Source organism: Topomyia yanbarensis, chromosome 2 (genome assembly GCF_030247195.1).
Source record: "Topomyia yanbarensis strain Yona2022 chromosome 2, ASM3024719v1, whole genome shotgun sequence".
NCBI classification, from domain to species: domain Eukaryota; kingdom Metazoa; phylum Arthropoda; class Insecta; order Diptera; family Culicidae; genus Topomyia; species Topomyia yanbarensis.
Genome location: NC_080671.1, coordinates 189,000,915 through 189,018,891, shown reverse-complemented (window position 1 = coordinate 189,018,891; position 17,977 = coordinate 189,000,915). Strand labels below are relative to the sequence as shown.

The following is a 17,977-nucleotide window of genomic DNA, read 5'->3' as shown; positions in this document are numbered from 1 at the left end:
GTTCGAGTGCAACGGGTGCTCATCTATCACATTCGAACTCACGTAACTTCTATGTAAACAAACCACCGAGAATTGTCAAACGAAGTTCATCCGGCTCATTTTGCGGGGTTATGTCGGTTGGTGTAAAACCTAATACTATAGATTTCCTATGCATATGGGACTTGGGCGTATTACGGCAATATAATAGGTGACGGTTGGCAGATACCTAGATGCATTGAGTAGCAATGTCTTGGTACTACATTATTTCGACAGACTTTGCAATTACCGGGCTAGTGATACGATCCAATTGATCACTAAGAAGCCTTGCTGGTTGAGGCTCGAGCGTAGGACGAGTAGCTAATGAGACCAGCGTCTTACTCTTTCAACCGCCAGGACAGGGCCATGTAGGTAACTGTATGAAAAACCACAAATATCAATGAAACTTCATCTCAGTTGAGTGGAGGTAAGACTTTCTTTGGAAAAGCTCACGTGCCACATCGTATTTCTAAATAATCGTAAATGTGTCATTAAGTTTTGATATCTTCAGAAGCTAGTTCTTGTTCATATAAAAAGTATGGTGTGCAACCATAAATGGACACCACAAAATTAGTGAATTATTTGATGAATGACTTCAGTTAAAAATATGAGTTTGATAGTTTTTTTATCGACTGGTTGAAATAACTACGGGGTGCGGTTTATTTGAAATTTTGACATATATTCTATGAATATTTCTGATATTCAAGATTTAGCGAAATAAACTTCAACATCGACACCATCGAGAAGTGGGAAGCAAATGCAGTAAAACTGCTCATAGTATTTTAAAATGTTCAGCCTGCAGCTTGTTCTAGTACCACACCGGAAGCCTTATTTTATCTTTACCGACTCAGTGACGGCACAAAAAGAATTTTGTGTATTTTATGTGCTGGGGGTGTACGTGTTTTAATCTGCTTGTGAGTAAACAAGTAAATACCCGCCGGGTTCGACATTTTGCGGTTGTTAGACGTTTTGAGCATATTCTTACATCTACTGATTAGTTGTTTGTTTTGTTTGCTTTCGAACTAGTACCTAGGATTTTTCCACAAACACAGGAGAGTCGCCATTCGCTAGCTTCGTTTGCAATACGTAAACTAAACATTTTTTAAACAAAACACAGAAAGTTCACTTTATTAGTTGCAGTATCAACATTTTTTTGGTATATCTCCTTGCCTTACTGAAGATGTTTCGATATAGTTATAAAAACAAACATGTCCTAATTACTTGTTTTTGAAACGCTCAAGTCTATTAAAATGTCACACAGTTATTTTTTTTTTAATTTCAATTCTTAATAAAACACATTTCCTAAGGTGTGTGTATGATTGGGTATTGAAATTTTTCTCTGTTCAGTAGTATAAATTTGCCTTAATATTCCTAGCACAAGAATGTTCTGATAAGCTGAAAAAAAAAACTAGTTAAATGAAAGGGAAACAGTCGTGCACCTGGAAGCTTGTTGAGGTCTTTTGGTGTCACTTTCCTCTTGTTCCCTTCGGTAGCTCAGCTTGCTACGGTAACCAAAAAAGCTAGGCAAAAATTCCAAAGGAAAGCATATTTTTCCGCTCATAAACGGCGCTAGGGTCAGTAATCTGCTAGTTTGTTTACTCTTCTCTGGCAGACATTAAAGATAACACTTAAGAGACGGTTTGTGAAACTTTTCTCATTTGGTCAGAATCCCTGAAATTGGCAAGTTAGCTGAAATCTCACTTCTGCTTCAAGCAGAGTTACGCGTATTTTTTTTCCCAGCAGAACCATTAATGCTCACGTGTTTCTTTGAATGTCATTGTCTTAAAAAGGAAACGATCAACAACTATTAATACTAGGTACGTTTCTTTGTGGGTAGCCAATTTGACTGGTTTTTGCTTTCTATCATCATTCATTTCTTGCTTGGCTTGGTTGCACAGTAATCCTTGAAATAAAATCGTTTTATTTATCTTCTCTGCTTTTTCACTAACATTCTAAAAGACATTTAATTGATATTCTTAATAAAAAAAGACTTTAGACGGAAAACAATTTCCCTTCATCTTTTGCTTTGCTAAAGGCTTTGCCGTTGATTTCCAACCTACTTTTCCTGCTAGCGTTTTGTTTTTTTCGATCTTAATTCAACTGTTTGACTATGAGATCCTTTCCTCTGTATAATAAATTCTTTATCATGATAGTTTCCAACAAAAAACGGGCAACGCTTTTTCACTCGATCGTTATTTGCTTGTTACATTTGCTTCCTTTCGAGGGATTCTCCTGACACACAAATTAACGGGGGTAGCAGCGATTTAAAAAAAATAACTAGGAGTTCCTTGTATGTTTTGGGTTCTGCTTGGAAATACAATCAATAATAATAAATAACTAAAATTCAACATTAATTTCTTATACAAAGTCAATTACTCTAAAAAATATATATATGTTTGTGTGTATGTATAATAATTACAACGATTTTGTTTGCTTGCAGTTAAATATCTCGGCGTAAAAATGTAATGTGTTGGTTTTAGTAGCAACCTCTCGAATGTCACTATATTATCGTTTGTCGTTCCTTCCTTATTATCTTCCTTTATCTTTAGTGCCTCGCTTGGTTCGCCGCATGGCTGGTCACAATTTAAGCTGTTTACTTTATACTACTAACAAATTGGAAGGATTCATCATTAGGCTGAAAAAGGAACTGATCTCGGTACTGCACGATGATGACGATGAAATGGACAGCTGCAGCCATTTTTTGGTTGGTGATGGAGAGGTACGAATCCTTCCCTCGATTTGGGCAATACACGACGACACCGATTCCTGTTTTCGGTGCTGGAACTGCATGTGTTCCCTTTAGTTGCCCCTTACATCATTGTCTTGTAGTAAGCAAACATGTTATTGTTGTTGTTGCTTTTATTCCCATTGTAGCGATTGTTGTAATTATTGATGAGGTGGAAGTTTTGCAAGTTTTGGCTTGCTAAAGCTGCAGCAGCGACGACTGCATTGAACCCATCGGAACCAGTAGACTGACCGGCTCCACTTCCATTGCCATTACCGTAACGGAGCGGGTGGTTTTTGGAATAGAACTGTTGCTGCTGAAGCTGACCATACGGTGTATTGAATTTACTACCATTGTTATTCGGTGCTCCGAAACTCTGCTGATATGATTTGTGATTCTGGTACGTGCTAGTGTTGTTGAGAAAACTACCAGCGTTGTTACGATTGTTGGAATCTCTTCCAAAGAGAGCAGCGGTTATGTTGCCATTGCGGGAATAGTGACTACCGCCATTATTGCTGCTGCTGTTGCTCATGTTGTTACTGTTACCACCAACAAACGTTTTGTTAAATGCATTGGCTGTCACATTCGAACTGACTTTATCTCTACTGTTGGCAATACTATTTATATTGTTGCTGAAGCTGCCCCACTGTAATTGCTGCTGTTGCTGTTGAAGCTGGTAAGCCGCTGTCAAATTCGTTTGACCCATGCTCGCAGCTGTAGTTCCACTCGTCAGTGATGTTCCATTGACCGGGTACCTAAAGTCGCAGCATTTACACTTTACCATTGTGTACTCTTGGATGTGACCATTTGCTCCAAGGCGGTGATACTGGGAGCGATTGTCCAGAAAAAAATGAATGTTATCGTTCTCTGGCAGCTGGGCGAACTGCAGTCGGAAGTGATCAGGAGTGACCAGATTGTCAATCAGATTGAGCACGTCGCGGCCCCCTAGTACGACCTTGACTTCTTTGATCGGTTCGGTTTCGAGCAAATCATCCACAGAGCCAGGTTCCTCCGGGTTGCTGCCAATGCTCTCCGAAGACGACAACGAAGAACGAGTGGACGACGACGAACAGCTGGAGGCTGCTTGACTAGTGCAATCTTCGGTTCCTGCTGTGTCAGATTTACCCTCCAAAGGCAACGGAAGTGGAGAGTTGACCGATGATCTTTCCACTTCTTCCGTTGGGCTCGTCGGTGGCGAGGTTGGTTTCTGTGAAGGGAATGCGATTGATATAGTTGTTGGATCATGGGTTGCTTTTAAACCACCACGAACAGCATGTGCAACACAGACATCAATGTTCATGTGGCCAAACTAAGGTAGGAACCTATTAAAATATCTACAGTAAATTGCGGGTGGGAAAAAAAGCGTTTTTTTTTTATTTACGGAACATTTTGAATTCATTCGCCATTTCACACGCCATGATTTTGTGTTTAGATGTAAATCATTCACAGGACTGCTTGGTTGATATCTACTGAAACGGCTATAGGTTCTTACGAACATCCATTAATCTGGTTATTGTTGTATGTTCAGTATTCGATAGGAGTAATCTGAATTCTGAATAAACCAAATACTATAAGTCAATAAAGGCATCAAAATAAGGTTTAGTAACCCGTGAGCGAGCTCTCAAATATTTTTAATTCGAGAATTCAATAACTTACAGCGTTTTTGTATATATTCATTGATTTGAGTGACTACAGTGCATCGATGTAATAGTTTAAGGACCAACACGCCAATAAGGAACATCAGCCCCGGGACACTCATTTCAATTCAACAGGGGCCCTATTCTCACAGTCACGTCACCTAGTGACTAGAAGGAAATTTTCTTCTAGTCACTAAGTGACATGACTGTGAGAATAGGGCCCCCTCTTCAGGCGGGTATTCATCTGAAGGTGATGCAGTTAACGACGAATGGTTGTACTGTTTCCATTCAGTCAGCAGAATGTCGATTGGTAACGGGTTTAGTTGTTGTTTCCTTAGTTCAAATCCCGACGAAGATCGGGCCCCCAAATGGATGATATGAAACCGAATCAGCTTCTTGTTGTCAATTCATATGTTGTACATCACTTGGTCAATCTCAAGATACCCCGTCTCCCGAACAAAAACTTGTGAAATTTTATTACAGCATAGAGTGTCGCCAACCCTTCACGATCTGGCTGAGAATATCGTTTTTCTCTAGCTGTGAGCGCCCGGAATACATGCTGAATAGCCTTGATCTTACCGTCGGGGAACTTGACTTACTGTCGCTCCAATTACAATGGATGATGCATCTGCATGCACTATTACATCCAGATTTGTGTCATAATGGGTCAGTAAAAGGTCAGCGAACAGAATCGCTTTGCACTTGTCTAACGCCTGCTGGCATTCTAGGGTCCAGTTTAACAACAAGCTGGTTTGAGTAATTCGTCCAGTGGGCAGGGAAGAGTCCGCAGGTTCGGAGCGAACTTCCCGTAATAATCTATAGTGCCGAGGAAGGACCGAACGCCGGTAAGGTCCCGTGGAGGTGGCATATTTTTGATGGCTTCAAACTTTGCTGGACCTTGACGCAAGCCATAATGGTCCAGTAGGAGACCTAAATACCGGGTTGTTCGTCATTTCTCGGAATATCATTTGCCAGAAAACTATTTCCCAGAATGTACCATATCCCGGAATATCGTTTTCCGGAATGTACCATTCCCCGGAAAATCATTACCAGGAAAACCGTTTCCGGGATTGTATCATTTCCCGAAAAGCTTTCGCGGAATGCCATTTTCTGCAAAATAAAAAAAACCTCGTACCTCACCGACCAAACTTATTTTTAAAAAACCTGCTATGCAGCTGTGTTCTAGATTTTTCCTGCTTTAGAACATGAAAAGTTGCTTGAAAATATTTTTAATTTTTTTTTATCTTGAGTGGTTATTTGGTCATCACTGAAAATTACTGCCTATAATTGGAAGTCAGTCCCATGTAGATAGGGAATCCCATATAACGTGGGACTGACTTGCGATTATGGGCAGATTAGCAAAAAACAAGATAGCGTCAAGATTGCGAAACTGTCATTTTAATGATTTAACATATTCGATTCCGCGTGATTGTTGCGTTATCCCTTCTAAGCGGAATGCTAGGAAAAAGTAGCATAACGGTGGTTCCTGAAGCCTGTACTTGTTACAGACCAGCCAAGTGAATTTAGTTGAATATTATATTAACCCAACTTCCCTACTAATTAACTCTAACATTCGTAATGCCTATGAAGATTGTGTGGGTTTCCGCATCTTCTTAAGTAGGTATTCAACTAACATTTCCTTCCCTTTGGCGATCGTAAGGACATGGACAGGTCGTCGCTGTTGTGCTATCTTATGACAAGCGCCATTTAGCTCATTTCGAGAAAAACGATTTTTAAAGTTTGAGATTGAATATCTTGAAACTTATAAATGGTATAAACAATTCAAAGAAGACAATTGATGCTTGTATCTATTCTTTATTAATCTCTCAAATATGATGAAGATCGGTTGACTATGTTGCGAGTTTTGACTATAAATGTAAACAAAAGTCGCACTCTAACGTGTCATAGGTGTGTATAGATGACAAAATTTGTATGGCGTGTCATAACCGTGCATGGAAAATTTTCCATAGAAAAAAATCATCAATTAGTAACTTTTATTCATATCTTTGGTTTAATTTGGCCTATAAACAATCGATGAGTTGCATTTAGAAGGGAATGAGTCAGAGAATCTAGCAAAAATAGTTATTTTTGGTTACAGTGTTGCCAAATATGCAATATTTCCAGTTTCAAACTTAAACTACATTTTTCTCATAATTCGTGTAATTTTGTTTTGAAAGTAATTATGCCATTGTGTTCTTTAGATAGTTTTACACATAAAAACATCTTATGTATCAAGACACCTTGAGTTAATCCCCAGAAACAGTCATTTGAAACAAAAAAATCAAAATTTCTCATCATGTTTTTTGCTTTATCTCAGTAACCAAGCAGAATATCAAAATTCTGAAAACGCCACATTGTGTAGACCCGTGATGTGGCATATCTAACTCAGTTTACCCCAAAATGGCGTTTGTCATAAGATAGCACTACAACGACGAGGTGTGCAGTGAACTATAGGTAAGGGAATGTAGTCTAGGTTGCGACGGGTTTGTTTAAAGGCTGATATCTTGTTTCCATGACAATATTTTTTAGCTTGTAGTACACTATTTTGAAGATATATTATGTGGCTTAATGTCTGCGAATGGAAGATGTTTACTTGCAATTTTAAATAAGACTCAGGATCAATTTTCTACATGACGGCAAAATGGCTAAAAAAGTATCGTATAGGTTGAGACACTTCAAACAATTTAAATAATTAAAGGCAATTTAAATATTTATTTGTTAATTGATATTTTAGAATAAGAATAAGTAACTGAAACGCTTATTTAATTCCATTTGACAAAGTTAATCTGACTACCAGTTTTTACATGTAGAACTTGTACGCATGTATGGTGTCCCAACGGTTGTACGTCATTTCCCGGAATACCATTCCCCGGAATTACACTCCCCGGAAAACTATTTCCCGGAATGTACCATATCCCGGAATATCGTTTTCCGGAATGTACCATTCCTCGGAAAACCGTTTCCCGGAATGTATCATTTCCCGGAAAACTGTGTCCCAGAATGTATCATTTCCCGGAAAAACTATTTCGCGGAATACCATTTCCCGAAAAATAAAAAAACTCACACCTCACCGACCACACTTATTTTTGGAAGACCTGCTATGCAGCTAATTGTGTTTTAGGAGATTTTACCTACTTTAGAACATGAAAAGTTGTTTGAAAATATTTTTAATGTTTTTTTTTATCTTAGGTGTTATTGTTGAAAAAAAAACAAGATAGCGACAAGATTGCGAAACTTTCATTTTAAGGATTTAATCTTTTCGATTCCGCGATGTTAGGAAAATTGATCGTTATATGAACAGCTTACGAACGACTTTTGGTTTTGAGCCAAAAAGAAACTTGGGAGGATTTAAAAAAAAATCGAGTGGGGAATAAAAAGCACCCCAATGGATGGGATATCAATGAATTGAATGGGTACAAAAATAGTACTAAATACTTCCCAATTTTCTCACCGCAGCTAGTGAAGGGGTGAATAAATTTATAACCGTCTAATTCCTGACTAACAGGCCCTATATTTTGCCTGATATTTGTTCCAAATTTTGCGGATTCAGTTAAAATGTTATAGTTTCAATTCTTTTACTGTTTTGAATCGATTCCGTCGCGTGGTAATCTTCGGTGAAAAACAAAATACACCACTGTAGAATCTTTAAGATTTTGAAATTTTGTTATTGAAATAAAATGATATAACAGAAAATGGAAGGCGAACAGAATACCTGACTGACTATATTTTCAATTCTGTCCTATCATATTTGGGTAAACTCCAAGTGTCCCATAAACTTCAAACGCGTTTTTTTTTCTAATCCACTTCAAACCACAAGCTGGTCGGAAATGTACCTCGAACCAATCTTTTTTGATAGTTTTTAAATATTCACAGCATGTTCAAATTTATTTTCTACAGTGACGTGCGAAGGATTTTTGTTGAATGTTATATTAATAGAAACGCGGTTGTCTCACTTAGCTTAGAATATATTTTATTTATTTCGTAATAAAAACTGTTTTGAAAATATACTGCTACCGCCCGTTAGAAAACGTCAGCCTTTGTAATGTTTGATGTTTTTCCAACGAGATTGGTGCAAATATATAGACGTATATCGTGCTGGATCAGAAATTCAAAACGAAATTAAGTTAGGTTAGGGTGGATGTACCAATAGTTGCATATTTAAGGAAAACATTTTCTAAAAAAATATATAAATAGACCTATGGGCAATGTTAATACACTAAACGAAAGCTTTCAATCCCTACATCATAGGGAAAATATAAAGATGGTTTAATAACCAATTTATGTATTCAAAACCGCTTGTCCCGCTATAGGAACACATGTACCAATAGTGGTGCAATCGCTAATTTCGGTTCCTCTTGTTGCAAATCTCATTGATTTCTTATGGGACTATAGGTACATTCGAATAATTATAGGTGCAAGGGAGCTCAAAATTCGAAGAAAATCAATTTTTTTAATAGTTATTCGAACGAATTTCTAGGATAACAGTTTTATTGTCGCATAATTTTAATACGATGAATTGATAGTTCTAAATGCAAATGTTCTCAAAGTACTTCAGATTTCAGTAGTATAACAAATTACCGAGAAAAGTACGTTCCAGGAAATGGTACGTTCCGGTAAATGGTATTCCGGGAAACGGTACATTCCGTGAAATGGCACATTCCTGGAAATGATATTTCGGGAATTGGTGCATTACGAAAAATGGTATTCCGGGAAACGACATACAATTATTATACAACAAATATTTCATTTATTTTAATGAAAATCCTACTTGGCATTGCTTTAATTTTATGTTCTGCTTACGAAATTAATCCACGAAATTCATGTTCTTTTTATATTTTCAGGTTCTTGACATCCCGAGAGATTTTAGTATTTTTGTAACTGAAGATTCATTGTATTTAGCAATGGAAGTATGAAATCGTCTAATGATGATTTGCAAGATTCTATAACATTTCCCAGAAAACATAACATATCCCAGAAACCATTTCTCCAGAAACATATTTTCCAGAAAGTACCCAATCTCTGAAAACTACTTTCCAGAAAGTACTAAATCCCAGAAAAAAAAATCCCAGAAGGAACCATAACCCAGAAAATTTTTGCCGAAAAGTAGCAAAATTCAGAAAATTATTTGACCGAAAATTGTTTTTTTTTTCAACCAAATTCGTAACAATCATTTCATTTAGACTATAATCATTTAAATACGGGGACATAGCGCAGTTGATAAATTTTTCTAAAGATCAAGTTTGCGTGCAAGAGTGCTCATGTTTAAAAGAAGGAATCAATCTCTATGTTGAAGTAAATCGGATATACGAATGGATAACAGGCTTGCTTGCGAGGGACGCCACTTCCGACGGCTTATCCTCAGGGGCCGTACACAAATGACGTAGCTTTTTTTCGGCGATTTTTGACCCCTCCCTCCCTCCTCGTAGCATTTGGTCACAAAATTCGAACCTCCCCCTCGTAAATAACGTAGCATTTACCTACCCCCTCCCCCTGTCCCATGCAAAGCGGCCGTTGGATAAAAAAGATTACATATATTTTTCAATTATTTTAAATACATGTCCTTTCAAAATGTTTGAAGACTTTGATCAACATTTTCATTATAACAGCAAATTGCGTGCAAAATAAGCCCATTTGATGACAAATATAGTGTTGAAAGTTTTGTTTGGAATTTTATATGTCAAGGGGAGCATGAAGAGAAGTTCTCTCAGTTCACAATCCTGCAGCTGCCAATGATTCTAAGAAGCATACGTTCATCTAAATTACTAAATTTAGTTTGGTTGAATCCGAAGTGAAAATTTAATTCAGCTTCCAAATTAGGTCTACTAGTTAGCAACATTAGCTAACTAATGTAGCAAGTTGGATCCGCACACAAAATATTTTCGAATTTTTTTTTAAACGGGCTGATAGGACTGCAGCTTATAGCTTGAGGGATCTCGGTCCGTCTTGAGAGACAAAATTTGCAAAATCGGAAGGATTAGCGACTGTCCGCCAATTAAACACCGGTCCTCGGGAGGAGGACTAAATTTAGCCCCTGTTTGTCTCGAAGTGTGTAACGTCAAGTTCTCTATTTTGTCTGGTCCAATGTATCTTGCTCCTAACAACGCATGCTAAGTCGTCAGTGATTCAATTTAAACTTCGCATTGATTCCGCTTCTATTTTCTTCTTGATCTCCTCATGGTTCCCCTAGGTCAGAAGCGGATCAATCGACTATTAAGTAAATTAGAGATCGCAGTCAGCCGTGATGTCCGCGAATTTCATACATACATACAAACTATTTGGCGCAAGTTCAGAGCGTGTAACGTCGTGTCATCTAGTCTGTCATCCTATGGAAAATCATCCTACCATCGCCTTGGGGTCAACGTCATATTGGCAAATTTCGCATTGAATCCGCTTCTGTCTCTTCCTAATCTCCCTTTTGTCTCCTAGGTCCGAAGCAGATCAATCGACTATTAATTGAAACGGTAAACATACTAGCAGTATTAGTCCTTACTCGCGAATACTTTTCCTTCAACTGTGCTGTTTCTTCTCTATCGTATAACATAACTCGATTATCCCTGTTCTAGTCAATATACATATTCATTACATTATGGACCAGGCAAACCCTTAATTTTTCTATTATTATTATCCTGAGTAGCTATACCAGTGAAGCTATTTTAGGATTTCGCAAAAAGAATCTCAGCCAATAAAGGCGTAATAAATATTTATCCACTATTAACCATAAAGTTTGCTCGAACCGAATGTCCGCATCGACCCGAAAGGGTTGCTTATCATTTCTGAGAGTGTGCTTGGTCGAGTTTAGTAATCATACAAACAAGTCCTGAATAATTAACTATCTCTTAGGTGCCAGTCCTGCACTCCTTTCCTGAACTAGCCTCATACTCACGATCAAAAGATTCGACAACTAGTAGGATCCACATGTCCCCCACCCAAACGAATTGATCAACTTGCAAGTAGGAGCACATCTCTACCAACCAGCCAAGAAGACTTCTGAATCAATGAGAATGGACCATGCCAGTCGAAGGCCACAGGCCCAGCACCATCTCGTACAGTGTCATTGTCATTTCTCAAGATAAGAACCTACAAAGCCTAACTGTTCGTATGTGAAAATCTTTTCGTATTTTTATGAACTTGTAATTCCACGAATCGTAAAATTTAGCTCATGAAAACCGCATCAAAAGTAACTTGTTTGAACTTATATTTATTTCTCTTGGGAATGGAGGATCATTAAATTGTTTTCTCTTAACAATGGGTTTTAAACTATGCTACGTCGCACAACTTCTGCTGACCCTACCCTCCCCCACGTCCCACTTCGTCATAAATTTGGTATATCCTCCCCACCCCCCCAAAATGCTACGTCATTTATGCATGGCCCCTCAGAAGTTTTACACCACATTAGTTTCTTGACTTAGGTAATGCGGATATTTTAAAATCCACCAACTTGCGCAACGTCTGATATTATTTTATTCTTTTGGATTCTAGAAGAAATTTCAACAGACTGCTATTGTCTAATGCTATTAGCAGTGTACTCTTCGAGGGGAGCAAAACGGACAGCATTCCGAATAAGATTTTTGATTTTCAGCAATATTTTTTTCCAATTCAAAGCAATATGGGTGCTTTCTTCGTCTTACCAAAAATTCTGGAAAGTGGTTATATCTTGGGGATGAACTTCTGGGCTTATGTTCATTCTGGGTAATGCTTTTCTGGGAAAGGGTGCATTCTGGAATATTGTTTTCTAGGGATTGGTCCTTTCGAGGAAATAGTTTTCTGGAGAACAGTTCTTTCTGGGGAAAAAACTTCGGTGTTTTAGTTTGTGGGGAATAGTTTTCGGGGGAATGTCGTAGAACCGATTTGCAGACCACTCACGCAAACAAAAAAAATCGAAAACTGTTCTGCTTCTTGGAAAACGTGGATGCTTAAATTGCCCACATAATGATATTGCCGCTCATTCCCTTAGTACCTACTTCATTCGTTTTTTTAAGTTTGTGACAATGTAATATTTGGTGAGATTCCTATAATCTGAAGTGAATAAGGAAACATTTTCGCATGAATTAATAAGGCCCTTTGGGAAGCAACCTGACACAACACCGTGTATTACATAGTTCTCTCATAACAGATACCACATAAGATTACTTTTACTTTTTCATATGTGTTTGTATAGTTTCAGTAGAAATCAACCATAACACGAAGACTATCTTAGAAATTATAGTTTTTAATCTATCTGTTTTAGAAATTAAGGTTTCGTAAACCTAATTCTAAATCTTGATTTGTTATATACCTTGTACCTAGAGTAATGTTGACTGAAACTTATCACCAAAAATCTATCATTTAATTGATTAACTATATATGATCCTTCCATCCTGTTTTAAATAGAATTTTGTCAGGTAAAGAAGTTATTGTGCTTAAAAAAATCAATTAATATTGATTCTTTATATACTCCATTTGTTTACTCAATAAATCTCCTCTCAAACGTTTCTATACAAATTAACAACTAAAAGTTTAGTTACATTTTCTTTCTTTTTCGACATTATACTACAACAGTCTTTACATCGATGTAGAACCAGTTACACGAATATGCTATAAGGTTCAGTTTCAACTATAAGGAAGCTGCATGTAATGCATGCATTGCTCAATTTCCACAATGTCTAGTAAATTAATAGTAGTAAATGGTAAAGTAAATTAAAAAATGGTTTATATGTCCCGTTTGGTTTAAAATACAAACCCAAAAGTTTAAAGTATTGATTTATGAGCAACCAACCGATATTTGTCGGAGTTCTATATGTACACATGTACCACTAGTTTCGTAATGTAATACACACTGATAATTCCGGCCGAAAGCACAGTATGGTGAAACGAACCGAAACTGGTTGGTTAGCCCAGGTCATACGTTTGGAATATTAGGGAAACAGGGGCCAATTTCACCCTACCTTAATCTCGTCAGAATCCAGGGAACTGACGCCACTTGATTCGCTGCCAACGGGTGAGACCAATTGTTTCTTTCCATGGCTTCCGGCCGCTACTACACCCCGGCAGTCAACGCTGAGAGGTGAAATTGGGGACAACAGTCCGAAGCCATCCATCAGATCTCCGACGGTCGTCAGCGGAACTGCAATGTTCAGTGCCATCTAAAATCGAAACAAAAATGCAAAAAATCAAGAAATATTATCTCGAAGCAAATCTCATGGAAAGAAAAACAATAAATTTTTATTCAGGCTTATTTTTTTATTCCATTCATATTTATGTTTTTATTCCATTTTGCATCAATGGAAAAAAACTGATGATTAGGCAAAATACGATACTGGGGTTTGTCAAAACTAACTTTAGAACGTTTTTACCTTTTTCCGTTACCACCTCTGTAGAACCACAATTTTAAGATATCAGTTCCTGTTCCCAAGTTCCGCATCCAGGGAAGACGACAAATTGTACGGAAAACACAAGTAGAAAAAATAAAAATAGCAATGATTACGTTGGCAAATTCACGACAGAACCAGACGAGCTCACTGTACTACACAACTGTGGCGAGATTGGACTCGACTGGGTTGCTTTGCTCACTCTCTTTCTCTCGCCTGCCATGGTTTGTTGAGGCGAAACGGCTCATATCATACATGGCGACTGCTTGTATAGTAGTCCCCTGCCGAGGGCAGAAGGGTTTCCAATCTAGCTCGGTAGAAAGAGTGCTAAAGGACCTTGAAAATCTGGTAGAAAAGCTAGCTTTGTACCAAACGCGTAGATTCTAGCTTTTCTATATTGAAGTTAATGCGCTACATTACAGTTTTTATTCATCGAGGACAACAAAAAACTTGATCAAGTTTCTTTGATTTTGTCATAGGCTTAGGTATATAAGCATTCTTTAACGAATTTTAATCGTGGCTGTAACAAGTAGATTCATTATCGTTGAAATTAGAAACGTGTTTTTGACATTTGATCTTGAAACCACATGGCGATGTTTCAACAAATAATTGATTTTATCGAATTTGTTTTCAAAATGTCTCGAACACGGTTGCATCTAGAATGCTGCTGACTATACGCATTCTGATTGCAATTAACTTCAAGAATCATAATTTATTTTGTAAATTCACTTATTTACAAGAAAACACTAAATCTTCGAAGTATACGAAATTTTTCTTCTAATTTTTTATTGTCCAGTGTTGCTCTATCTGTGTCGAGCCATCAATTGATGTCTTACTATTGTTTCTTTGATTTCATATTTGGTACTTTTTGCCATCCCATCCAGTCTAAATAAAACATTGAGTTAGCTAGCAATATATTGTTAGTTTGAGAACACATTACTTATTTGTAATTTGATTGGATACGAATCTGTTAGTTTACACTGTATGCCAAATCAAGGAAGAGTATTGTTTAGTTTACACTAGAATCGAAAGCAAGAAAATTAATGAAATTCCCTAGCACAATTTCTTGTAATTTTATTGAGCGCGATCACCTGTTAGTACAGACTTTGGATCAGGTCAAGGAAGTTACTTATAGTGTTTTCGTTTTTACCTGGCGCTACACCGGCGTAGTGTAAAAGAGATAGACTGATTACACTCAATTTCAAATGAGTGTAGCACCGACTACACCGGTGTAGTGCACTGTCAAAAACGAAAATGCCATTAGCTAGCAATAAATACATAAGGTACAAATAGATATAAAAAAAGAAAAAGCTAGTCAAAAAAATTGTCAATTGTAAGTCCAAATGAATTGGTTAAGCCTGGTTTCTTCAACCTGTAAATTCTGGGAAAGTACAAAACGCTTATAAACCAACGAATATAAAAAGGTACCTCGTAGTTCTGAGATTAATTGAAAATGTGATTTTACAATACCCCGCTGTGGAGTTCGGGCAAGATTCGGCAGATTTTGCAGCCACCTCTGTGTTCGAGGCAATTGCAACTGATTTTGTAATCCTACTAATATTAAAAATCCTTCCAGATTGTGGCACAAACATGATTCAAACTCAAATCTAAATACGAGGTATTTTTCGACATCCATTACAGCATATTGTAAAACGCGATCAAAAGCGGTACTGTAATCCATGTCGCAGTTGCCTCGCACCCAAAAAAAACAGCTCAATCTCCATTACAACCAGATAATGCGCGTGAGCGCGAGTGAGAGCCAAATAGCGATAGATGAACGAACGACGAGGGCAATGATGACGATGATGAAAGGAAGAAAAATGGTCGCCTGCTCCGTTTCCATTTTTTCTTTGCTCAACTAGGGAACTGGCTACGGCGTCATTCAACACGTGTCCGGAATTTCGGCCACCGGTGGATTCCAACCGTGGTCCAGCTGCGATTCAAAGCATACTTACCATTCAAAATCGCTTCGCTCCTCGCTGTTACTGTCGTGGATCGGGACTGGCTCTCTGATCCTCACACGTCTGAGCTCCAGCTTTTTTTTGCTAATACTTTTGCGAAATTGACAAAATCCAACTTTTTTCACGAAACTTCAACACTATTCATAGCCTGGTGGCTCCGCGCGACTTTGGCAACTTGAAATACGTATTTTTCAATCCGTTTTGGTGAAATAATTTCCAGATTTAAGCGTTTTCGTTTGGCGGACAGCGAATTTTGATGATGGACAGTTTTTCGTCGCAGATTCGACTACTGTTGCGAGTTGTGTGATATCTGCCTCAGAACGTCGCGATGAACATATTTTTTGCCTCTATCTAGCACGCATGAGAAAAAGCGTCTCACTCGAAAACGTTGCTTTTTCTTTCTGTCTGCCCAGCGGGAATGGTGAGATGAACAGCTGCTCTTTACGTTTTGTTGTTTGCGTGCGTATTATTTTGCTTCTCGCGCGCGATCGTATTTTCTTCGTTACACTGCCAGACTGATCGAACATGTTTTGTTGATAGGACAACTGTGTGAGTGTAGTTTTGTGAAAAATAGAAAAGGAAATCCAGTGCCGGCGATTGTCAAAAAAGGTATATTCATATTCGATGTTTTGCGGTATGCTGTATGCTCTTTGTTCCCGTATACAAGTTACGGTTTGTGTTTTTGCTATTTGGTTTAACAACGCTTCATTATATAAAACTTGTAAACAAGTTGTCGACATTACGGGTCAATCAACGAATCGGGTGTTCCACAGTGAGACAAACTTAAACAACAATGTACATTCAGGTTTTTTTTGCGCGGTATTTTTTACGCGGTTTTTTTACGTGGATTTTGAAATTTACGCGGTTTGCATTTACGCGAATTTTGAAATTTACGTGGTTTTTGAAATTTACGCGGTTTTTATTTACGCGGATTGTTTAATTTACGCGGTATCCATTAACGAGATTCCCATTAACGCGAATTCTTAAATTTACACGGTCTTCATTTACGCGGATTTTGAAATTTACGCGGATTTTGAAATTCACGCGGTTTTCATTTACGCGGATTGTATCCCCCGCCTAAAAAAGCCTGAGTGTACGGCAAATATTAATTAATTACAGTGCATATTAGGGATCATCCATAAATGACGTAGCATTATATGGGGGAGGGAGGTGTTTTGTATTTTGTGATGATGTGTGACGACAGGGGGGTAGGGGGTCATGTCAAGCTACGTAGCTTTTTTAAAGGGGAATAGAATAGAATTTAAAAAAAAATACGGTGACAAGGGGGGGGGGGGGGGGCAAGGTTACCGTCAAGCTACGTAATTACCAGGGGGTATTTAGAGGTTTGTGAAGAAATGTTACGATGGGGAGGGGGTGTTAAAAATCACTCAATATGGATGGTCCCTTATAGGAGTAATCAATAACCCAAGTAACAATTGAAGTTTTATAGCACGTTACAAGTGCAATCTAAGCTTTATCAGTGGCTATAAAACTACCATAAAACCTCAATTGTTACTAGGGAAGTTTCCAATGAGATATATGAAAATGTAATCATTAATCATTTAATTTTCACCGACGTTTTCATACAAAAAACAACTTTTTGCTGTCAGATGCTTGATATTGTGTACAACATCATACAAATAAAAGTCCCGTTTCACATATGCACGCAATACATTCCCAGGAAACCACTAAGCATTAAAACAAGCAATATATTCACTATATAACCGCTCATCGATGTTTATAGGCTCTAATACAAGCTTTGTAAATGTCTGTAGGCTTTAAACAAGCTTTATAAATGCTTATAAGCACTGCAAATCTCAAGCATTAAATCAGGCTGTATACGAAACTCTTTTGTAGAGCTTATAAACCCTGTAGCTATAAGCCAGATATGGTAGTTACCGATGCCATTTTAATTTCTATTTTGGTTGACATTTCCATTACTCTAATGTCGTTTTTGCTTGAAGCGAAACTGAGTCAGTTTCTAACCCCAACTGATGTCAAAATGTATGAACTGACAGCGGTTGAGGTTAGAACCTGTCGTAGGTTTGGGGTCAAACAAAAACGCCATAAAACAACGAATTCCAAATCAAAACAAACATGATATGCGGCACATTTTGTGAGCATAGGAAACCCTATAAGCTACCGAGGTTTGGGTATGTCGTCGTAAACAAATTAAAGGGCACAAAACCATCCAGCCGTAAAATTACGTGGTACATTGCGATGATTTGTTTCAATTTAATATGGAACTGATGATAGTTAAAAAAGAATGATAAAAACCATGCCCTGTTCATA

The 17,977-nt window shown here is 37.7% G+C and overlaps 1 protein-coding gene across 1 annotated transcript; it reads right to left on the bottom strand.

Annotated features, from left to right (window-relative positions):
* Positions 1–1,113: 1,113 nt before the first annotated feature.
* Positions 1,114–16,046, bottom strand: LOC131682477 (bromodomain-containing protein DDB_G0270170-like). The gene is made up of 3 exons (XM_058963966.1): positions 15,680–16,046; positions 13,302–13,499; positions 1,114–3,947 (listed from the first exon to the last, which is right to left on the bottom strand). Exons 1-3 carry the CDS (start codon positions 15,680–15,682, stop codon positions 2,826–2,828), a joined length of 1,323 nt encoding a protein of 440 aa, XP_058819949.1. The 5' UTR covers positions 15,683–16,046; the 3' UTR covers positions 1,114–2,825.
* Positions 16,047–17,977: the final 1,931 nt, after the last annotated feature.